This window comes from Oncorhynchus mykiss, chromosome 5 (assembly GCF_013265735.2).
Source record: "Oncorhynchus mykiss isolate Arlee chromosome 5, USDA_OmykA_1.1, whole genome shotgun sequence".
Classification (NCBI taxonomy): Eukaryota; Metazoa; Chordata; class Actinopteri; order Salmoniformes; family Salmonidae; genus Oncorhynchus; species Oncorhynchus mykiss.
The window spans coordinates 39,451,666-39,475,991 of NC_048569.1; the positions used below are offsets into that span (position 1 = coordinate 39,451,666).

The 24,326-nt window shown below is 43.2% G+C and overlaps 1 protein-coding gene and 1 non-coding gene across 4 annotated transcripts in view; one reads left to right on the top strand and one right to left on the bottom strand.

Moving 5' to 3' along the window:
- Window positions 1–24,326, top strand: part of myo5b (myosin VB) — a 91,261-nt gene that overhangs the window by 40,286 nt on the left and 26,649 nt on the right. For all 3 annotated transcript variants that reach the window (XM_036977479.1, XM_036977481.1, XM_036977480.1), the window contains exons 2-16: window positions 1,436–1,546; window positions 2,120–2,291; window positions 3,943–4,087; window positions 4,751–4,907; window positions 7,090–7,233; window positions 7,528–7,609; window positions 7,820–7,927; window positions 8,099–8,208; window positions 8,331–8,596; window positions 14,848–14,929; window positions 15,584–15,724; window positions 16,257–16,379; window positions 19,061–19,144; window positions 21,129–21,281; window positions 21,508–21,605. In XM_036977479.1, coding sequence (XP_036833374.1) covers window positions 1,436–1,546; window positions 2,120–2,291; window positions 3,943–4,087; window positions 4,751–4,907; window positions 7,090–7,233; window positions 7,528–7,609; window positions 7,820–7,927; window positions 8,099–8,208; window positions 8,331–8,596; window positions 14,848–14,929; window positions 15,584–15,724; window positions 16,257–16,379; window positions 19,061–19,144; window positions 21,129–21,281; window positions 21,508–21,605 — 1,976 coding nt within the window. The remainder of the gene's footprint in view (window positions 1–1,435; window positions 1,547–2,119; window positions 2,292–3,942; window positions 4,088–4,750; window positions 4,908–7,089; window positions 7,234–7,527; window positions 7,610–7,819; window positions 7,928–8,098; window positions 8,209–8,330; window positions 8,597–14,847; window positions 14,930–15,583; window positions 15,725–16,256; window positions 16,380–19,060; window positions 19,145–21,128; window positions 21,282–21,507; window positions 21,606–24,326) is intronic.
- On the bottom strand, window positions 13,464–13,534 carry trnal-uaa. Its single transcript has one exon. It is a non-coding gene; the product is annotated as a tRNA-Leu (tRNA).

The following is a 24,326-nucleotide window of genomic DNA, read 5'->3' on the forward strand; positions in this document are numbered from 1 at the left end:
GGAGGACCGTGTTTAGGATCATTTGTCTGGCTTTTCTTTTTGCCCTCAAGAACACAACAAATAAACTGCTTGTCCTTTTGTTCTGTGGGGCAGTAGTTTGCATCTGGTACGGTCGTTATAGGCCTAACTGTCAGTGAAGTGAAACCTAGGCCGATGTGCTGAGAAATGGACTAGTCAATTAATGATTAATTAACGCCATAAAATTATATGCTCAATGTTTGTTCAGCAGGGATTTTTTTGTAAACAAAAATGATTGTTCTGATCCTGAATTAAATTGACAATACCTCATTTCATGTGTTTTTTATTTATTTATTTCCCCCCCTATTTTTTTTCTTATTTTTTTTTCCTAATAGTTCTAATTTCAAAATGCAATTAGCAGTGGAGGACCAGCTAATGGTTTGTATGATTTAATCAGTGAGTTATCACTCCCACTCTCCTGACAAAAATAATAATAATTTATTAAACTTTTTATAGCACTTTTCATAACAGAAAGAAACCTCAAAGCGCTTCAAAAGCAGCAACAACAACAACAACAAAACAAAAAAAACGATCAAGCAATAGGCTATGTCGTGAGTAGCCTAGCTATAGTTAGCTAGGTCAACCAATAGAGGCCAAGTCTTTGAGTGAAGGTTTCCTCCAAAGATGGAGATGGTCAGTTTATGGCTTGATCAGATGAAGGTAGAGCGAGATGGTTGATGGAATCTGATGGTGATTTTTGTCGAGGGTCAAGCCCTTCTCCTTCACAATGTGTGGGTGATGCCTCGGCAGCACTAGTAGGTTCAAAATAAAACCTTTCTCTCCAACATCAGGCCAAACTTCTCTCATAATAATTTGTTCTATTCATCCCGTAAAGTTACTAATTTACCGTCAAAGGAACTGTTAGAAAGGTGCAATTAATCATTTTTGGAAGATGGAGTAAGTTGTTGACGTTCTCTTTAGGATACGACTTAGTTTTGCCGTTAATGGCATCCCGGCTTGAAGTACATTTTTATGTGATTCTAAGTCGATCAAAAAAGTAGGGCCCAGGTTTATATAAGAAGTAAGATTAGCAAAGAAGTGTGCCCTTGGGAGATTATCAGTCCGCGTTTTCACCTCACTATGGGCCTATCGAGGGTATCTCAAGGCGGGATGTGTCACAAAGAAAATTGCCTCAACACTGCCACATCGTCAACCTGTTGACACTTATTTTCAGCTTTAGTTTGAAACAATAACGCATTGCAACATCTTTGAGGTGTCATATCAATTGGACATCTCTAGAGCATTCAGCAGTTCGGTCGCTTTTTATGGCTTGACAGTATGTTTGCATTGACTATAAATTACACACGGTCAATGAACATGGGCAAGTGGGGGAGGAATGCTCTCTAAATGTGCAAACAATATCCAAAGTAATTGCTGAGTTGAATTAAATCTATTTGTATGTGTTTTTGTGTTGCAGTACACTCGGGTGTGGATCCCAGACCCAGAGGATGTATGGAGAGCTGCAGAGATCATCAAGGACTACAAGGAGGGAGAGCCAATCCTGCACCTCAAACTTGAAGATGAATCGGTAATCTACCCCCCCCCCCCCTCGGGATCAGGCCACAATTCTAAGATAAATATCGTTATAATTTTTTTTAAATTACATAGCCCTTGCCTAAGGACTCAATATGCTTTGGTCTATTTTGTCGTGCTCATGTACAATTGTACATGTCCTCATTTAAAGCAGTTAATGTGTGTGCGTGCCCACGCACATTCAGAAACTTTGGTGCCATGAATCATTAATCCTATTTTTTGAAGTGAGAGATGCAAGCCCTGAGAGTACAAGATACAGTTATTAAATAAGAATGCACTGTGCCAAGAGTAGTTTGAATGAATCAGCAGATGATGATATTATCGCTGTGTGCAGCAGCAGTATGTTTCCCTACTCACGATCACAATCTCTAGTTGATACAGGTATGATTCATAAACACCTAGAAGCCACCAAATCCATATCCTTTAACATGTGTAGTTATGGGCAGTGCTGCAATGTGATTTCAACTGATAAAGGGAGTCATCATACCCTCAAACTAGGTGCACATACTTTGCTTTGAATGTTTTTTTTAGTATTGACATTTTTTGGCTTGAACCCCTCCTGTCCCAGCCGTTGGAATACCGCATCGGACCCAAAGACAACCCTCTTCCCTTCCTCCGGAACCCTGATATCCTGGTGGGGGAGAATGACCTCACAGCGCTCAGCTACCTTCACGAGCCTGCTGTCCTACACAACCTCAAAGTGCGCTTCCTCGAGCCCAACCACATCTACACATACTGTGGTAAGTCTCTATACTGTACCACCACCTGCTCTGACAGCGCTACTTATAGTAACCAGAATGTCTAGTCTGTATAGGGTCTGACCTTGTGCTGCAAATTCCTCCTACGTTTATTATGGTAGCTGGTTTATTTTACACCATGTGTAGGGTCGAGGCTTTCATTTACCTTTTTTAATGGTTGTCTTTTCCCAACTTTCACAAACCTGTCCTCCCAATTCCCCAATCAACTAGGGTTCCATTGACTTAAACAGCCAATGAGTGAGCTGTTGCCATGTGTGGTATGCACCCTTAACAAAGCAGACAAAGGGGAATGAGCAAAGACAATATTTGTCTGTTAAACCTACACTGGCCATAGATATCACCATGTTTTAATTAGGGAAATCTGTCCCCATAGTAACCCTGCCATTGCAAACTTGGTTGAGCCTACTACATTCCTCTGGTAATATGGATGTTGTCATATGTTTTGATAGTATTTGCCTATCAAAGGTAGCAGGAAAAATACAAAGGGCTGTTAACAATGTGTTTTTACCCACAGTAGCATATTGTACTGTACTGTATGATAGGATTATCTAATTATTATTATCTGTGATATGTTGTTGTCCCACCTAGCTATCTTAATGTGAACACACTAACTGTAAGTCACTCTGGATAAGAGCGTCTGCTAAATGACTAAAATGTAGATGCACATACAATTAATGGACTTAAGGTATTCTGGTGGGAATTCAGGTATTTACTTTCTCATATATTTTCTTAGTATATCAGGTATTTCTTAAATACTTTGAAAGTATGTTGCCTCATTTGCATATATACAGTATGCTGGGTGTATTTGCATTCATGAATAAATGCATATAAAGGGGTGGAGCCACCCAAAACTTGCTCTGTCTCTAGGTTACTCCTTCCTGTTGTTGTCACCTTCTCGTGCATAATTTGACAAGTGTGTCAAGAGAAGGATAACCGATGCTAATAGAACTCTACACGCTTGGCTCTAGATTACACCCATCCAAACATATTTGACAATGTTTGTGAGATCATAATGTCACTAATCCAAATTTTCATTTTAAGAAGTTGCTTTCATTTCAGCGCATTTAATATGTAAATATTTCAACTGTATTAAATCATTACTTTTTTTTCAAATTGGACAACAAAAAAAACTAACACCCATCAAAATACCTTTTTTTATCTCTGTTCTCTTTCCTGTGATGTAACTGTCGAAGACGTTAAATCCCGTACGAAGCGTTAGCGTTCTTATAGATGCAACGGAAAGCCAATGTATTTTATTGAGCCCATTTCAGCCATTACCAATACATCCAGCATACTGTATATATGCAGGTCATTACAAACGTTTCCGCGGTCATTACATTAACGGGGGGGGGGGGACGAATGGCACAAGCAATAGTGGGAAAGAGTCACCAGTGAAATGAAAGCAATCAATCCAGCAAGATTTCAGTGACCAAGTGGATTTTGCACTGCTCAAACACAGGAAATAGATGGCTGAGATCCTCAGCTGGGTTGCAAAGCCCAGAGAGACACAAATACACACCCACAAGAATATATGGGATGTATTACTAAATATAGGATTAAGTAACTAGAGGTTACAGTCTCACTGACTGGCCATACTATTTTCTCTGTCCTCCCTTCCCTCCTTCCTCTATAGGTATCGTACTGGTGGCCATCAACCCCTACGACCAGCTTCAGATCTATGGAGAGGAGGTCATCAATGCCTACAGTGGGCAGAACATGGGAGACATGGACCCACACATCTTTGCTGTTGCTGAGGAGGCATACAAGCAGATGGCCAGGTACTGGATGAGCCTCAGGGTACAGCTAAACGGGTATAACACAGGATCAGGATACTGTTAATGTGTTAGACCTGGAAGAGTTGCCAATTAATAACCACATTCTATATATTAGTCTGTTTTGGGAAGCAATTGAGTTGTTACTGTGTGGCACGTGGAGCTGCGTAGCAAGCACTTGACTCCTCATTCGGTTTGATATGTCATTTTGATAGTGTGTGGCTCAGTTGGTAGAGGGTTGTGGGTTCAATTCCCATGGGGGACCAGTAAAGGAAAAAAAAAAGAGTGTGAAATGTAAATGTATGCACTCTCAATAAGAGCGTCTGCTAAAATGTAAATAGTATTGGTGTGGGACTGAATAATGAGTCGCCACAGAGATAAACTGTGTCTTCAATGGAAGATGTGGGTGGATAATAACAGTGCTCCGGTCCACATTAACTGTCAACCTCATCAATGCTGCTCTTCTCTGTAGAGCAAAAGACAATAAATACCATAGCCACTGCCTACGTACTGTGCATGCCCACTGCTGGGTAGTCCTGGCAACTCCAGTCATGTAGAGAAAACGAGCGTTGTGTAACTCTAGACGTGGCCCATTTTTAATGCAGCTCTGGTCAGTTACCTCTTTTTATGAAATGTTCCAAATGTCTTTCTCTCTTTCTTTTCCCGTAGAGATGAGAGGAACCAATCCATCATAGTAAGTGGGGAGTCGGGGGCAGGGAAGACCGTCTCTGCTAAGTACGCCATGCGGTTCTTCGCCACTGTGGGAGGGTCGGCCAACGACACCAACGTTGAGGAGAAGGTGCTGGCCTCCAGCCCCATCATGGAGGTGAGGAGGGGAACTAGGGATGGGCTGCTGGTCCCATACTGTAGGCCAGCCCAGCAGAATGGCATCCTAGTAAAGGAGGTCGATCCGGGAATATATGGGTTACATAATATGATTTGTGTCTTTTTGGAGATGACACATGTATCTTCTGGACAACCAGGTAATATTTTATTTACCTGCTTCGATGGGTTCTCGTGAAAACGTCATCGTGTTATACTTTTTCTATGCCCTGAAAGTTTTATGAACTCAGCTGTAACTTTGTAGAGATTACAGCACAGTATTCTTATGGGGAATCATTTTGTAAACTGTAGGAGAAGCTAAACACACCAGGAGTCCATTAACAGCAAAGTCCCACAGCCTGCCTGGGAAGATACGGCTAGGAGAAGCTGCTAGCTAGAAAGTTCTCATGACTCTCTGTCCTTCAGGAAGTTATAGCTGAGGAGAGTCCGACATCTCTGAGTCCATTACCAGCCTCACCTCAGCTAGATCAGTCAGAGTGAAGAAACAGGACAGATCTGTATACAAGGCCAGTTGAGCACAGTCTCTATCTTGGCAGATGACACAACTCAAAATTAGGAGCTTTACAACTGTCAAGGCACATTACGAGCAGCAAGGAGAAGCTAAAGGTTTTTGTGTGGCATGAATCACAATTTCAGAAGATATAAACTCAGCAAAAACATATTTATTTTTTCAGGACCCTGTCTTTCAAAGATAATTAGTACAAATCCAAATAACTTCACAGATCTTCATTGTAAAGAGCTGTTTCCCATGCTTGTTCAATGAACCATAAACAATTCATGAACATGCGCCTGTGGAATGGTCGTTAAGACACTAACCGCTTACAGATGGTGTCACAGTTGTGAAAACTTAGGACACTAAAGAGGCCTTTCTACTGACTCTGAAATACACCAAAAGATAGATGCCCAGGGTCCCTGCTCATCTGCGTGATTGTGCCTTAGGCATGCTGCAAGGAGGCATGAGGACTGCAGATGTGGCCAGGGCAATAAATTGCAATGTCCGGACTGTGAGATGCCTAAGACAACGCTACAGGGAGACACGGCGGACAGCTGATCGTCCTCGCAGTGGCAGATCACATTGAACAACAGGATCGGAACATCCAAACATCACACCTGCAGGACAGGTACAGGATGGCAACAACTGCCTGAGTTACACCAGGAATGCACAATCCCTCCATTAGAGCTCAGACTGTCCGCAATAGGCTGAGAGAGGCTGGTCTGAGCACTTGTAGGCCTGTTCTCACCAGACATCACCGGCAACAACATCGCCTATGGGCACAAACCCACTGTTGCTGGACCAGACAGGACTGGCAAAAAGTGCTCTTCACTGAGTCAGGGTTTTGTCTCACCAGGGGTGATGGTCAGATTTACGTTTATCGTCAAAGGAATGAGTGTTACACCGAAGCCTGTACTCTGGAGCGGGATCGATTTTTGGAGGTGGAGGATCCGTCATGGTCTGGGGCGGTGTGTCACAGCATCAACGGACTGAGCTTGTTGTCATTGCAGGCAATCTCAACGCTGTGTGTTATAGGGAAGACATCCTCCTCCCTCATGTGGTACCCTTCCTGCAGGCTCATCCTGACATGAGCCTCCAGCATGTCAATGCCACCAGCCATACTGCTCGTTCTGCAAGAGAGGAATGTCAGTGTTCTGCCATGGCCAGCGAAGAGCACGGATCTCAATCCCATTGAGCACGTTTGGGACTTGTTGGATCGGAGGGTGAGGGCTAGGGCCATTCCCCCCAGAAATGTCCGGGAACTTGCAGGTGCCTTGGTGGAAGAGTGGGGTAACATCTCACAGCAAGACCTGGTAAATCTGGTGCAGTCCATGAGGAGGAGATGCACTGCAGTACTTAATGCAGCTGGTGGCCACACCAGATACTGACTGTTATGATTTTGACCCTCCCCCCCTTTGTTCAGGGACACATTATTATATTTCTGTTAGTCACATGTCTGTGGAACTTGTTCAGTTTGTCTCAATTGTTGAATCTTGTTATGTTCATACAAATATTTACACGTTAAGTTTGCTGAAAGTAAACACAGTTGACGGTGTGAGGACCTTTCTTTTTTTGCCGAGTTTAAATCTATTTTACAGTGGTTATGATTTTCTTTTGATCTCTGAAACTCTCCCACTTTTTTTTTCTCCACCCTCTCTGCTTCTCTTTTCAGGCTATTGGAAATGCGAAAACCACGCGCAATGACAACAGCAGTCGTTTTGGGAAGTACATCCAGATTGGTTTTGACAGGCGTTATCACATAATAGGTGCCAACATGCGCACATATCTGCTGGAGAAGTCGAGGGTGGTGTTCCAGGTACGTGTAACTCCACGCTGCACAGTCTGGGATGAAACTCTGTATTACTGCTTACTAAGTCCGTGCTTCCCTTCACATTTACTCTCCTTCATTTAAACATTTGATTAGGTCCTAGCTTGACATGTTTTTTTTCCCAGCCAATCAAATATCAAAATAAACGTATCTAAGTACTTTACAGAAATTAATAGAATATTAAATTGCAGCCTGTGGGAACTCATGATCTAACAAAAGTCTTTCATTCATCAGAATATATTATTGATAAAGAGTTAAGTGTAGTATATTTCTGCTTTTTAGGCTGAGGATGAGAGGAATTACCACATCTTCTACCAGTTGTGTGCCTCTGCTAGCTTCCCGGAGTTCAAAGACCTAGCCTTGAGTAAGTGTCACAGACCGAGCCAATATTCAACTACGTTTCTGTTAAGGAAGCAACTGCATAATAACTGCAATCGTTATTTTTCTATGTCATGTTTACTGGAGCATAGTCCTTCGAACTACATTCAGAGAATAGTACGTGTCGTCTGTGAGGACGTTCAGATAGGAACACTTTTCTAATACGTTTATTCCTGTCTCTGCTTTCATCTTAAAGCCAGTGCGGAAGACTTCATCTTCACATCGCAAGGAGAGAACATCTTCATTGAGGGGGTGAATGATGCCGAGGACTTCAAGAAGACGAAGGAAGCCTTTACACTACTGGGTAACGGTCTGACTGCATGGGTACATTCTAAGATGGTAACACCGCTACATTAGAGCAGGCTCAGAACAAAGGGGTTTATGTATCTTGGACATAAATACTGACTGGGTTTTTGTTCTTTTTTTCAATCTCTCTGTGGAACAATATTTACCTTACTGTGGTTTGTTTTTGCAGGTGTTAAGGAGAGCAATCAAAGCAGCATCTTCAGAATCATAGCTTCCATCCTGCATCTGGGGAACGTGGAGATCTGCTCGGAGAGAGACGGAGACTCCTGCCACATATCAGTATGTCACTATACAGCCTTATCCAGCTTAATTCTGTTTGAGTTTATAGTTCCACATCACAGCCTCAAACCGTATATCTTCTCTATACATAATTTATTGAGTAAATCTGTGTGTGTTTGTAGAGGAACGACCCTCACTTGACGCACTTTTGCCGGTTGCTGGGGGTGGAGCTGGAGCAGATGGAACACTGGCTATGTCACAGGAAGCTGGTCACCACGTCAGAGACCTACGTCAAGAACATGTCCCGCAAACAGGCGGCTAATGCCCGCGACGCGCTCGCCAAACACATCTACGCACACATGTTTGACTGGATCGTGGAGCACGTCAACAAGTCCCTGCACACCTCCTCCAAACAACACTCCTTCATCGGTGTTCTGGACATCTACGGGTAAGCCTGCCCACCTGTGCTCCCCAGAACCTCTGGAAAACCAACCTCAACAGTGGGTTGGTTTGGGATTGTGAGAGAAATTTGACTGTGTGGTGAGACCCGATTTTCATGCCAGCAATAGAAGTCTTATTTCAGGAGTGTAATCTCAGCCATGGTGAATGGTAAAAGCATCCCAGGCGGGCAGTAAGTTAACAAACTGTGACAGCAGACACACAGAAGAACATCATTTTCCCTCGCAGTTCTGTCACACAATGTTTTCTGTACTAAAGGCACGGAGAAGCATGATATTTGATGAGTAGATTTCAAAACTGCTCTTTATCTGTGCAAATCAAATCAAATGTTATCAGTCACATACACATATTTAGCAGATGTTATTGCTGCTGTAGAGAAATGTGTGTGTTCCTAGCTCCAACAGTGTAGTAACATCTAACAATTCACAACAATACACACAAATCTAAAAGTAAAATAATGGAATTAAGAAATATATAAATATTAGGACGAGCAATGTCGGAGTGGCATTGCCTAGAATACAGCTATATAGATAAGAGATGAGTACAGCAGTATGTAAACATTATTAAAGTGAGTAGTGTTCCATTATTAAAGTGACCAGTGATTCTATGTCTCTGTATACAGTGGGGCAAAAAAGTATTTAGTCAGCCACCAATTGTGCAAGTTCTCCTACTTAAAAATATGAGAGAGGCCTGTAATTTTCATCATAGGTACACTTCAACTATGACAAACAAAATATGAGAAAAAAAATCCAGAAAATCACATTGTAGGATTTTTAATGTAGTATTTGGTCAATAACAAAAGTTTATCTCAATACTTTGTTATATACTCTTTGTTGGCAATGACAGAGGTCAAACATTTTCTGTAAGTCTTCACAAGGTTTTCACACACTGTTGCTGGTATTTTGGCCCATTCCTCCATGCAGATCTCCTCTAGAGCAGTGATGTTTTGGAGCTGTTGCTGGGCAACACGGACTTTCAACTCCCTCCAAAGATTTTCTATGGGGTTGAGATCTGGAGATCTGGAGACTGGCCACTCCAGGACCTTGAAATGCTTCTTACGAAGCCACTCCTTTGTTGCCCGGGTGGTGTGTTTGGGATCATTGTGATGCTGAAAGACCCAGCCACATTTCATCTTCAATGCCCTTGCTGATGGAAGGAGGTTTTCACTCAAAATCTCACGATACATGGCCCCATTCATTCTTTCCTTCACACGGATCAGTCGTCCTGGTCCCTTTGCAGAAAAACAGCCCCAAAGCATGATGTTTCCACCCCCATGCTTCATAGTAGGTATGGTGTTCTTTGGATGCAACTCCTCCAAACACGACGAGTTGAGTTTTTACCAAAAAGTTACATTTTGGTTTCATCTGACCATATGACATTCTCCCAATCTTCTTCTGGATCATCCAAATGCTCTCTAGCAAACTTCAGACGGGCCTGGACATGTACTGGCTTAAGCAGGGGGACACGTCTGGCACTGCAGAGTCCCTGGCGGCGTAGTGTGTTACTGATGGTAGGCTTTGTTACTTTGGTCCCAGCTCTCTGCAGGTCATTCACTAGGTCCCCCCCGTGTTGTTCTGGGATTTTTGCTCACCGTTCTTGTGATCATTTTGACCCCACGGAGTGAGATCTTGCGTGGAGCCCCAGATCGAGGGAGATTATCAGTGGTCTTGTATGTCTTCCATTTCCTAATAATTGCTCCCACAGTTGATTTCTTCAAACCAAGCTGCTTACCTATTGCAGATTCAGTCTTCCCAGCCTGGTGCAGGTCTACAATTTTGTTTCTGGTGTCCTTTGACAGCTCTTTGGTCTTGGCCATAGTGGAGTTTGGAGTGTGACTGTTTGAGGTTGTGGACAGGTGTATTTTATACTGATAACAAGTTCAAACAGGTGCCATTAATACAGGTAACGAGTGGAGGACAGAGAAGCCTCTAAAAGAAGAAGTTACAGGTCTGTGAGAGCCAGAAATCTTGCTTGTTTGTAGCTGAACAAATACTTATTTTCCACCATAATTTGCAAATAAATTCATTAAAAATCCTACAATGTGATTTTCTGGATTTTTCTTCTCATTTTGTCTGTCATAGTTGAAGTGTACCTATTATGAAAATTACAGGCCTCTCATCTTTTTAAGTGGGAGAACTTGCACAATTGGTGGCTGACTAAGTACTTTTTTGCCCCACTGTATAGGGCAGCAGCCTCGACGGTGCAGGGTTGAGTAACCAGGTGGTAGCCGGCGAGTGATGGCTATTTAATAGTCTACCTTAAGATAGAAGCTGTTTTTCAGTCTCTCGATCACAGCTTTGATGCACCTGTACTGACCTCGCCTTCTGGATGGTAGCGGGGTGAACAGGCCGTGGCTCGGGTGGTTTTTATCCTTGATGATCTTTTTGGCCTTCCTGTGACATCAGGTCCTGTAGGTGTCTTGAAGGGCAGGCAGTGTGACCCGGTGATGGGTTGGGCAGACCGCACCACCCGGTGATGGGTTGGGCAGACCGCACCACCCGGTGATGGGTTGGACAGACCGCACCACCCGGTGATGGGTTGGGCAGATCGCACCACCCTCTGGCGAGCCCTGCACTTGCAGGCTCTTGGATGCATTTGGATGCTCTCAATTGTGCATCTGTAAAGATTTCGGAGGGTTTTAGGAGCTAAGCCAAATTTCTTTAGCCTCCTAATGTTGAAGAGGCGCTTTCCACATTCTCCACAGCACTGTCCCGTCAATGTGGATAGGGGGGCACTCCCTCTGATGTTTCCTGAAGTCCATGATCCGCTCCTTTTGTTGACGTTGAGGGAGAGGTTATTTTCCTGGCACCACTACTCACCACTATGCCTCACCTCCTCCCTGTAGGCTGTCTTGTCATTGTTGGTACTAATAGGGTGGTGCCGTCTGCAAACTTGATGATTGAGTTTGAGGCGTGTGGCCACGCAGTCATGGGTGAACAGGGAGTACAGGAGGGGGCTGAGCACACACCCTTGTGGTGCCCCTGTGTTGACGATCAATGAAGTGGACGTGTTGTTTCCTACCTTCACCACCTGGGGGTGGCCCGTCAGGAAGTCCAGGACCCAGTTGCACAGGGCAGGGTTCAGACCCAGGGCCCCAAGCTTGATGATGAGCTTGGAGGGTACTATGGTGTTGAATACTGAGCTGTAGTCAATGAAAAGCGTTCTTGCATAGGTATTCCTCTTTTCCAGGTGAGATAGGGAAGTGTGCACTGCAATGGCGATAGCATCGACTGTGGATCTATTGGGGTGGTAAGCAAATTTAAGTGGCTCTAGGGCAGGGGTGGGCAAAGTTTTTGGCCCAAGGGCCACATCGGGATTTTGAAATTCAATGGAGGGCCACATTTTTTGGAGGACCAGTTGTTTGTTAAAATGAATTTGCCTCCCGGGTGGCACAGTGATCTAAGGCACTGCATGGCAGTGCTTGAGGCGTCACTAGAGACCTGGGTTCGATCCCAGGCTGTGTCACAGCTGGCCGTGACTGGGAGACCCATGAGGCGGCACACAATTGGCCCAGCGTCGTCCGGGTTTGGCAGGCCGAGATTTCCTTGTCCCATCGCGCTGTGGTGGGCCAGGTGCATGCACACTGACACGGTCGCCAGGTGCACAGTGTTTCCTCCGACACATTGGTGCGGCTGGCTTCCAGGTTAAGCGGGCATTGTGTCAAGAAGCAATCCAGCCAGCAGTGGCTGGATTGTGTTTCGGAGGATGCACAGCTCTCGACCTTCGCCTCTTCTGAGTCTGTACTGGAGTTGCAGCGATGGGACAAGACTGTAACTACCAATTGGATATCACAAAATTGGGGAGAAAATAGGGCAAAAAAATATATTTATGTCTCACGGGCCGGATTGAAGTGCCCGGTTGGCCGGCTGTGGGCTGTACACCCTTGGTCTCGGGTGTTATGTAAGGTAGAAGTGATATGATCCTTAACTAGACTCTTAAAGCACTTCATGATGACAGATGTGAGTGCCACGGAGCGAAAGTCATTTAGTTCAGTTACCGTTATCTTTGGTACAGGAACAATGGTGGACATATTGAAGCAAGTGGGGACAGCTGACATCGAATAGGGAGAGATTGAATATGTCCGTAAACACTCCAGTCAGCTGGTCTGCGCATGCTCTGAGGACGCGGCTAGGGACCCCGCCTGGGCTGGCAGCCTTGCAAAGGTGAGCACGCCTTACTCAAGTCGGACATGGAGAACGAGAGCCCACAGTCCTTGGGAGCGGGCCACGTCGACAGCACTGTGTTATCCTCAATGCGGGTGAAGAAGGTGTTTAGCTTGACTGGGAGCAAGACGTCGGTGTCCGCGACGTGCCTGGTTTTCCCATTGTAATCCGTGATTGTCTGTAGACACTGCCACATACACATTTGTGTGTGTGTGTGAACACTCAAATACCTCCATCCCCTGTGTTTAAGTGCCTCTTTTCATTACAGTAGATAGAGGATGGAACCATATTGAATTGGGGTAGCTGTGCTTTTCTTATTCATGACCCTGTTTGACTGAGGGCTTAATTGGTTCTCTGCTGTGGGTTAGATTATTGATAAAACTGGCAGCCTGGCCTGGCGCTGGGAGGAGAAAGATGCTGAGCTACAGTAGAAAGCCCAAATAATAAGACATACAGCGGTGGGGTATTTGTAACTTGAGTCTGATAATTATCTGTACAAAGCAGTTCATCTGAAAATACTTGTGGAATATAAAATACTTGCTTGATTCACTGTTTGTCATGTTTCCTTGAAATACTTTGCAAATGCAACTGATTTCTATGTGAAAAGTGAAATGGTCTATTCATTCCTTTTCCATTTTAGTAGACAGTCTTATCCAGAGCAACTTAAAGTAGCGAGTGGATATATTTTCATACTGGTCCCATGTGGGAATCGAACCCACAACCGTAGCATTTTAAGTGCCATGCTCTACCAACTGAGCCACATCATCATCAATGTACTCAATTACTGTGTTGTGATGGAAAGTGTACAGGTACAAACCTTGATGACCAGCCTATGTACAATACGGTAATTTACTTTTAAGTGGTTTGTAAGGAGGGTACATTAATACCTCACAAAAAGTGGTTGTTTTCCATGATATTTGATTAAGGAAAAATATTTCATTTGATGTGGATGTTTTGTGTCTTTGCACCTTTCGATGTAAGTGTTTGAGAACATGGTTTTGTTCTTTCTGGATTCCATTAGAATGATGATCGCAGAGAAAGGGACAAGGCAACAACTCTTACTATTGAATCCTGCTAGATGCACTTCTTAATTATACAACTACCTTATTTGCCATCTGTCCACCAATACTGGTAAAGGCATACTGCAGTACTTACATTTTTTTTGTATAAATATATTTTTTAATTCAGATTTTTCAGGGGGTGCTGCAGCACCCTTACTTCCCGTGGCTATGCAGCACGGGTGTCAAAATCATTCCATGGAGGGCCTAGTTTCTGCAGTTTCTTTTATAGACTTAGACAACCAGGTGAGGGGAGTGCTTTACTAATTGGTGACATTAATTTTTTTATCAAGTGTAAGGGAGGAGTGAAACCACGCAGACACTCGGCCCTCTGTGGAATGAGTTTAACACCTGATCAACAGAGAGCTCAAAATATAAGGGACATTTTTGTGGTTGTTTGTCTCTGGACTCCAGCACTTTGGATTTGAAATTGTACAATGACTATGAGGTTAAAGTTCAGACTGTCCACTTTAATTTGAGGGTATTTTCATCCAAATCGGGTGAACCGTTTAGAAATGACAGCACTTTTTGTACATAGTCCCCCAATTTTAGGGGACCAAATCTATTGGGACAAATTCACCTATGTGTATTAAAGTAGTAAAAAGTTAAGTATTTGGTCCCATATTCATAGCACACTATGACTACATCAAGCTTGTGACTCTACAAATTTGCTGGATGCATTTTCTGTTTTGAGTTGGTTGCGTTTCAGATTATTACAATAACAGGGGAGGTTAACATTTTTGGGGAGATATATTTGTGCATCTGTAACTTTCTCACTCATCATTGTTCACAATGAATTCCAGATTATCAGTATTCATGGTAGCATCCACATGAATGTAGACGTGTTTAGAAACATTATCTTCTCATTTAGAATAAAAGTGACTCCAACATTACACACTACATTATTTACTATTTAGTTTTCCTCTAGGCCTAAAATCACTGTCTCAAACAGAGGATGAAAATAGACCGGAGACTTCCAACTCACCAAATATGTGACTGTTTTCTCTTCATCTGAACAGATTTGAGACCTTTGAGATAAACAGCTTCGAGCAGTTCTGCATCAACTACGCCAATGAGAAACTGCAGCAGCAGTTCAACCAAGTGAGTTTAAGTCTTATATTTTATAATATACACTGAGTGTACAAAACATTAAGAACACCTGCTCTTTTCATGACATCGACTGACCAGGTGAACGATATGATCCCTTATTGATGTTACCTGTTAAATCCACTAAAATCATTGTAGATGAAGGGGAGGAGACCGGTTAAAGAAGGATTTTTAAGCCTTGAGACATGGATTGTGTATGTGTGCCATTCAGACAAAATAGTTGAGTGCCTTTTGAATGGGGTATGGTAGTAGGTGCCAGGCACAGCGGTTTGAGTGTGTTAAACTCAACAGTGTTGCAATAATTTTCACGCTCAACAGCTTCCAGTATGTATCAAAAATGGTCCACCACCCAAAGGACATCCAGCCGACTTCACACAACTGGAGTATACATGCCCCTGACGAATTGAGGTAGCTCTTAGGGCGAAAGGGGTTGCAACTCAATATTAGGATGGTGTTCCTAATGTTTTGTACACTCAGTGTAGCTATCTACCTTATATTCCAATGTTCAGTAGAGGAGACCTGAGAACTTCTAGCGGTTAACCTCATGACTCAACATGAATGTTTTCAAGTGAAATAATTCAGGACTTAGTCTAACTGATAACCTACTGTGCTGTAGCTCACTGTGGGACTGTCTCTCTGTGTCCTCAGCATGTGTTCAAGCTGGAGCAGGAGGAGTACATGAAGGAGCAGATCCCCTGGACGCTCATCGACTTCTATGACAACCAGCCGTGTATCGACCTCATCGAGGCCAAGCTGGGCATTCTGGACCTGCTGGATGAGGAGTGCAAGGTGGAGTACCCAGTCTTACATACATAATGTATTTGTCTTTAGTCCTGAATTCTGTCTGTTCTTAACTTCTCTTTTTGGGATGCATTAGCGGGGAAGTGTATATGAACAATTGGCTACTGGAGGAGTTTTAACGCTGAATGCACTTGAGCAGTCACAGGTGTTGAACAATCTCCTGTGTTTTGGTCTGGAGGGAGCAGAGCGGAACACACTGCTGATCCCTGCGTTTTAAACCTCTGGTCTCAGTTAATGGGATTCATCCTGCATTCATAGGTGCACAGCGTGGCCTGCGTCTGTTTTCCCCTGCCTGCATCCGGATTGTTATCGGAGTTAAGGACTTTGCTACAAAACTGATGACTTATTTATTTCACTCATCCTCATCCCACAGCCCTTTGAAGTTATTGACGATAATTTGGAACAACCTCAAAAGAATTGTTATTCTGAGCACAACTAACCTGGATAGAAAGTTTTGGTTTCCTTCATGGTTTTATATAATATTTCTCCTTTATTTCCCCCTCACCTGCTGCTGCTACAGGTGCCCAAAGGGACAGATCAGAACTGGTGCCAGAAGCTGTACGATCGCCTTTCAAGCAGTGTCCATTTCCAGAAACCACGGATGTCCAACATATCTTTCATTATCATTCACTTTGCTGATAAGGTGGGTAGACCCAGCCTAGAGACATGTTTCACATGAAAAGCACCTGTACGTATGGCTCTTCAGTTAGGTGAAAATTGACCTGATGCTAGGCTGTTGGTTCAAATGTCATTTTGGCCAGGAAATCCTATTGTTTCTGTCCTTAAGCAAAGGTTGTGTGTTTAAACCAAACTGCTTCAGTATACCTGGCTGAATAATTGGGAACATGCTATTCAAAGGACCTGACATGAATCACCCTCATTGCAGGGGCTTTGCCTGAAAAGAGCTAATATGATTATCCCATGATGACTCATCAGAGAGGCTTTGTGTGTTAGTATTATTGTGAGTGATCTCATTGGCCCTGCAATGTCACCCCTCCTCCTTATGACACATACACAAGCTCTAATTAACTCAAAGAGCAGCGCTCCTACGCAGAGGAGCTGGCACTACGTAGAAAGGACTGCCTGTGTGTCTGCCTAAAGTGGGTCATGTAAACAGATGAAAGGCAGGCAGCTGTAGCAATGTCCTTTTATTTACCGTGGTCATTTCCGTGAAAAGCTAGGGATGTGAGTGGCTAGAGTGGGACGAGAGAGTCCTGTTAATGTAGATAGGATTTCCCCAGCTCTCCTCTGTTAAGATGGTATTAAACCGATTCCCTCGGGGTGTTTCTCTTCGTCTAACTCTTCAAGTGAAAAGGAGTAGGATCTGCATTCAATTACTGTTCTTCCTCTCTCTCGCTAGTTGTACAGTCGTGGCCGGAAGTTTTGAGAATGACACAAATATTAATTTTCACAGTCTGCTGCCTCAGTTTGTATGATGGCGTATACTCCAGAATGTTATGAAGAGTGATCAGTTGAATTGCAATTAATTGCAAAGTCCCTTTTTGCAATACAAATTAACTGAATCCCCCCCCAAAAAATCCACTGTATTTCAGCCCTGCCACAGTAGGACCAGCTGACATCATGTCAGTGATTCTCTCGTTAACACAGGTGTGAGTGTTGACGAGGACAAGGCTGGAGATCACTCTGTCATGCTGATTGAGCTTGAATAACAGACTGGAAGCTTCAAAAGGAGGGTGGTGCTTGGAATCATTGTTCTTCCTCTGTCTGCAAGGAAACATGTACCGTCATCATTGCTTTGCACAAAAAGGGCTTCACAGGCAAGGATATCAACCATTTATCGGATCATCAAGAACTTCAAGGAGAGCGGTTCAATTGTTTTGAAGAAGGCTTCAGGGCGCACAAGAAAGTCCAGCAAGTGCCAGGACTGTCTCCTAAAGTTGATTCAGCTGCGGGATCGGAGGGCGCCACCAGTACAGAGCTTGCTCAGGAATGGCAGCAGGCAGGTGTGAGTGCATCTGCATGCACTGTGAGGCGAAGACTTTTGGAGGATGGCCTGGTGTCAAGAAGGGCAGCAAAGAAGCCACTTCTCTCCAGGAAAAACATCAGGGACAGACTGATATTCTGCAAAGGGTACAGGGATTGAAGGACTGAGGACTGTTTGGTGCATCCGGAAAAAAGCTTGTCCGGAGAAGACAAGGTGAGCGCTACCATCAGTCCCGTGTCATGCCAACATTAAAGCATCCTGAGACCGCTAATGTGAGGGGTTGCTTCTCAGCCAAGGGAGTGGGCTCACTCACAATTCTTCGAGAGCAACTTCTCCCAACCATCCAGGAACAGTTTGGTGACGAACAATGCCTTTTCCAGCATGATGGAGCACCGTGCCATAAGGAGAAAGTGATAACTAAGTGGCTCTGGTAACAAAACATCAATATTTTGGGTCCATGGCCAGGAAACTCCCCAGATCTTAATCCCATTGAGAACTTGTGGTCAATCCTCAAGAGGCGGGTGGACAAACAAAACCCCACAAATTCTGACAAACTTCAAGCATTGATTATGCAAGAATGGGCTGCCATCAGTCAGGATGTGGCCCAGAAGTTAATTGACAGCATGCCAGGGCGGATTGCAGAGGTCTTGAAAAAGAAGGGTCAACACTGCAAATATGAACTCTTTGCATCAACTTCATGTAATTGTCAATAAAAGCATTTGACACTTATGAAATGCTTGTAATTATACTTCAGTTTCCCATAGTAACATCTGACAAAAATGTCTAAATACACTGAAGCAGCAAACTTTGTGGAAATGAATATTTGTGTCCTTCTCAAAACTTTTGGCCACGACTGTACAATTTCGAACAGCCTGCAACCCTATCTGTGAGAAAGAGGACAGAGCAGGGGTGAAGTGTGACTCCAGACTGCCTGGAGGCTGGGGCTGCTAATGGACAGACAAAAGGGAAGGACGATAGACTGACTGGCGGATGGATTTCCTTCCAAACAATACCTGCACTCGTGTTATTTTACATATGACTTTTTATAAATAAACAATGTTTGCTAATCTGGTTCATCTTCTTTTTTCCCCCATGCTCAGTAAATGCTTCTGTTTAAACTGCCACATGCTTTAAATTATTCAATGGACCACTGGATGTTTGTCGACGGTTCCTGTAAGTGCATTGCTGTGGGACACAACAGCAGGACTGTATGGGCCACCTGGGATTTGAACAAACAACCCTCAGTCCCTATTGTACATAATTACCATAGTTGATTAAATGTTTGCTAATTTAGTTGTCAGTGTATTTGGCTGTGAAGTGTAGTCTGTTATATACAAATATGTATATGTATGTATATCTCTGTTCCCCTCCCTTGGCAGGTTGAGTACCAGTGTGATGGCTTCCTGGAGAAGAACAGAGACACCGTCTACGAGGAACACATCAACATTCTGAAGGCCAGCAAGGTGAGATAAAACAATGTCATTAGATCGCTACCCCAATGACACAATCATCAAAATGCTTCTGGTGGACACTTCAACTCACACTGAACAGCCCACTCTGACCACTTCAATGCAGAAAGCATGTCGCAAATAATTATGTTTTTAAGCTCTAACTCATTTAAACGTGTGTGGACTTCTTTCTTGGAAAAGCAACACCGTAAAAGTTTTTTTACCAAATTTGATTACTGCCGAAAGAGGCTTCAGTTTTGGGATAGAGTGCAACGACGCAAAAGAAAGTAACACGATTTAGAAAGTGGCAAGTTGGAAGCATTTCACAGGTTCATATGATGGTAAGTATAGCTCCTATCAGATATAGTTGTTGTTTAAAGCCAGACTGACTACTTGGCAACACTTCACATGAACCCTGATGTTTAAATCCTGCTTTACATTCTCATTTGAAATACATGAAACATAAATTAAGATGTCAGATCAAAATTCTAATATATTGCAGATGAATTGTCTCCCACACACACACACACACTTTCTAGAGATCCGCTGACTCCTGCCTCTCCCAGCCAAACTCAAACTGCTTGATTGGAATCTAATTTCAGCTCATGTTCTCTGCATGAACTTTTTAACTGATTAAGTGGTGAGAGCCAAAAGTGCATTAGCTTTCTCAGTCATTTCTGTTCAGTTCCACCTCTCTGCCACTCTCTTTGGGACAAATACCAACTTTAGTTCACTTCATCTCGTATTAGGCCCTTTCTCTTTCATCCATCTCGTCTCCCTCTCGCCAAAATCCTCTCCTCAGCATTACTAATGCAACAGCCATTAAGAGCGTGCAAATGAGAAGGAATATTGAGACGCAAGGAGAGATTTCATATTTTATGTTCTGTCTAAAAGCATCTTGTCTGTGCCAAATCTATTTAGTATCAGAATGGCACCAAGCTCCATTGAACAGCATGGATAGGACTGAGTTTGGGAAATGCTGCAATAAGGTTTCCTAAACAAAATCAGTGATAAAGACAGCACGTCTCAATATTGTACAATATGCTGTACTGCATTTTTTTTGTCTCTGTCATTTCAATTGATTTTTCTAATGTCAATTTTGCTCAGTAGTTGAGAACTTGGCAAGAGCCCCTAGCTTGTTTAAACCCCCTCATATCTAGCTGACAGTGATGCAGAAACCTATCAACATTGTAGAGCCTTGGAGGACATGTGAGGGTCATGAAACTTCCTCCAGCCGATAAGTCTTTCCTCAATGGACCATTACTATCCTCTCTCACAGCCTGAAAGCCCTGCTAACTCTGAGGTACCTGAGCTGTACCCCAAGCCAGAGGAGGTGGAGGGATCAAGAAACCTCCATCAATCTTCATAGAAGTCCAATCCTGCTTACAGAGCATATTCTTTGCAAAGTGATAAAGGAAACATTTTCCGAAAGGAATTTCGTGTTAATTTCAGATTTGTTTTTGTTGTTGCAAGTTTGGCATGAGAGAATAGTTATCAGTATGGATGGTGGGACTGCACTGCAGTCTATTAGTACTGTTTTACCGCACCAGCCTTATCTGTGACTGAAATATTATTATGCTATTATCAATGTTCCCTCTGCATCCACCGCAAATACGTGGATGCTGCTGCTTGACACTCAAATTGTTCACCTTCACTGGTTCTGCTGTGGAGATATGACTACAGGACCATCCTGACAGACGCCTTAATGCTGGTTTATTGACGTCCTGTCCAGCCATGCTTTTCATTACTGTAGTCTCATCAGTGTTCTTTAACACACCCACCCTGCCATTACACTGGATCCTACAGCACAGCACTATGCAAAAAAACTATATCTTATGAAAAATATTTTTTGTGGAAATTCAACGCCACTTTTTTTGTGCGGTTTGGTGAATTTATGTTGTTATCCGGCTGTAAAATGGCTTATATAATCTGTTTTATGCTAAGTTGTTTTGGATGAAACAATCTGATAAACATATTAATGATGTTCCCCCTCTCCCAGTTTCAGCTCGTGGCGGATCTGTTCCAGGACACTAATAAAGACGGAAGCAGCTCCACGTCTTCTTCCAGCAAGTCCTCCAGGATCAACGTGCGCTCAGCCAAACCGACACCTAAAGTCCCCAACAAGGAACACAGGAAAACCGTGGGCCACCAGGTTAGCATCCTCTCTGACACCATCATGAGTTCAATCAGTGTGCCTTTGGACAGGAGCCTGTCTGTGTTAGTGTCATAGTCATTTTCTTAACAATGTCTTTAACCTTTCATTAGGAAGCAATGACGTAACAAGTCTGTATTTTTACAATGATTTTGAATGAACAGTTTTTTTTGTAAAACTTAGCCTTTGCAGTACTTCTCATCCTCCGTTCCTCTGTGCACTGTAGTTCCGCAGCTCCCTGCAGCTTCTCATGGAGACCCTGAATGCCACCACCCCCCACTATGTGCGTTGCATCAAGCCTAATGATGAGAAGGAGGCATTCTCGTGAGTAAATATTTGTTTTTCAGTGACGGTGTACAGTTGAAGTCAGAAGTTTACATACACCTTAGCCAAATCAAATGTATTTGTAAGAAGGGCTTTATATCAGCTGATGTCTCAAAGTGCTGTACAGAAACCCAGCCTTAAACCCCAAACAGCAAGCAATGCAGGTGTAGAAGCACGGTGGCTAGGAACAACTCCCTAGAAAAGGACACACATATATTTAAATTTAAACTCAGTTTTTCATTCCTGACATTTAATCATAGTAAAAATTCCCTGTCGTAGGTCAATTAGGATGACCACTTTATTTTAGGAATGTGAAATGTCTGAATAATAGTAGAGTGATTTATTTCAGCTTTAATTTCTTTCATCACATTCCCAGTGGGTCAGAAGTTTGCATACACTCAATTAGTATTTGATAGCTTTGCCTTGTTAAATTGTTTAACTTTGGTCAAATGTTTCAAATGTAGCCTTCCACAAGCTTCCCACAATAATAATTGGGCGAATTATGGCCCATTCCTCCTGACAGAGCTGGTGTAACTGAGTCAGGTTTGTCAGCATCCTTGCTCGCACATGCTTTTTCAGTTCTGCCCACAAAAGTTCTATGGGATTGAGGTCAGGGCTTTGTGATGGCCACTCCAATGCCTAGACTTTGTTGTCCTTAAGCCATTTTGCCACAACTTTGGAAGTATGCTTGGGGTCATTGTCCATTTGGAAGACCCATTTGCGACCAAGCTTTAACTTCCTGACTGATGTCTTGATATAGCTTCAAATTATCCATTTCATTTTCCATCCTCATGATGCCATCTATTTTGTGAAGTGCACCAGTCCCTCCTGCAGAAAAGCACCCCCACGACATGATGCTGCCACCCCGTGCTTCACGGTTGGGATGGTGTTCTTCCCTCTTTTCTCCCCCTTTTTCCTCCAAACATAACGATGGTCATTATGACCAAACAGTTATATTTTTGCTTCATCAGACCAGAGGACATTCCTCCAAAAAGTACGATCTTTGTCCCCATGTGCAGTTGCAAAACGTAGTCTGGCTTTTTTATGCCGGTTTTGGAACAGTGGCTTCTTCCTCGGTGAGCGGCCTTTCAGGTTATGTCGATATTGGACTCGTATTACTGTGCATATTGATACTTTTGTACCTGTTTCCTCCAGCATCTTCACACGGTCCTTTGCTGTTGTTCTGGGATTGATTTGCACTTTTCGCACCAAAGTACGTTCATCACTAGGAGACAGAACGCATCTCCTTCCTGAGCAGTATGACGGCTGCGTGGTCCCATGGTGTTTATACTTGCGTACTATTGTTTGTACAGAAGAACGTGGTACCTTCAGGCATTTGGAAATTGCTCCCAAGGATGAACCAGACTTGTGGAGGTCTAAAAAAAAAAAAAATTGAGTTCTTGGCTGATTTTCTTTTGATTTTCCCGTGATGTCAAGCAAAGAGGCACTGCAATTGACTCAAATTATGTCAGAAATTACAATCAGAAGCCCATCAGAAGCTTCTAAAGCCATGGCATCATTTTATGGAATTTTCCAAGCTGTTCAAAGGCACAGTCAACTTAGTGTATGTAAACTTCTGACCCACTGGAATTGCGATATAGTGAAATAATCTGTTTCGAAACAATTGTTGGAAAAATGACTTGTCATGCACAAAGTAGATGTCCTAAACGATTTGCTAAAACTGTAGTTTTTTAACAAGAAATTTGTGGAGTGGTTGAAAAACACGTTTTAATGACTCCAACCTAAGTGTATGTAAACTTCCGACTTCAACTGTATGTAGGCAACAGAATACGGAACAGTTTGTGGGTCTTGTCTGTCTCATGTAGCTTCTCTGCTCAAATAGCCAAGTTGTTTGGATTAGCAACCTTTTTTCATGTTGACTGAAAAACCTTGCTCATTTTTAGTGGAAGAGGTGCTTTTGGGACTTCTGCACCCACCGGTACAGTATTACTACAGTATTACTGTAAACAAAGAGGGCTCTGTTCTGTGTGTATGTTTGTGTACAGTGTGTTTAAGAATCAGAAGCCAACTTCTTACCGTGACTGGCTTCACTAATCAGATCTTGGAGCCTAATATGTGGTCTGCCATTCTTATTTAAACGTGGTACGGTCATTGTGAGGTAATTTTTGCTTATGTATACAGAACACTAATAAACATGCATGGAATCATGGGAAAAGACAACCAGGAGAGAGTACTGTGTGTGACAGACAGAGAGAGAGAGAGAGACATAACCTGCGTGTGCCGTTTTGTTCTTTGGTTGCCTAGACACGAGTGTAGCCTGAGGTGCTGATTCTGTCTCTTGCTGAATAACTCTCTCAAGTCCTCTGACTCAATAACAGTTTCTCTTGCTCACAGTGGCACAACCATGTTGACTGTTACCAGAAACTCCCGTCCAAAATAAAGACTGCTTTTCAATAAACAATGTCTTGATAAGCAGTGTTGAATGGGGCATTTAAGCCAGCACACTAGATATCCTAGGTTGTTGTTTTTTGAGGTCGATTTAAGGAATTGTCTTGTGTTCTGATGCTTTTCTACGACAGCACACATTGTCGACAGGACAGAAGGAGAGGTCAGGTGATGTTGCCATCTTCTTGATGCATTCTTTCGCACAAATGCCTCTTCAAGGTCTCTAAATCTAATGATGTGCCTTGGTCACATGCTGTGGCTGGACTTTAGCAAACATACCGACGGCTGTATGTAGGGACACAGTCAGTCTACCCA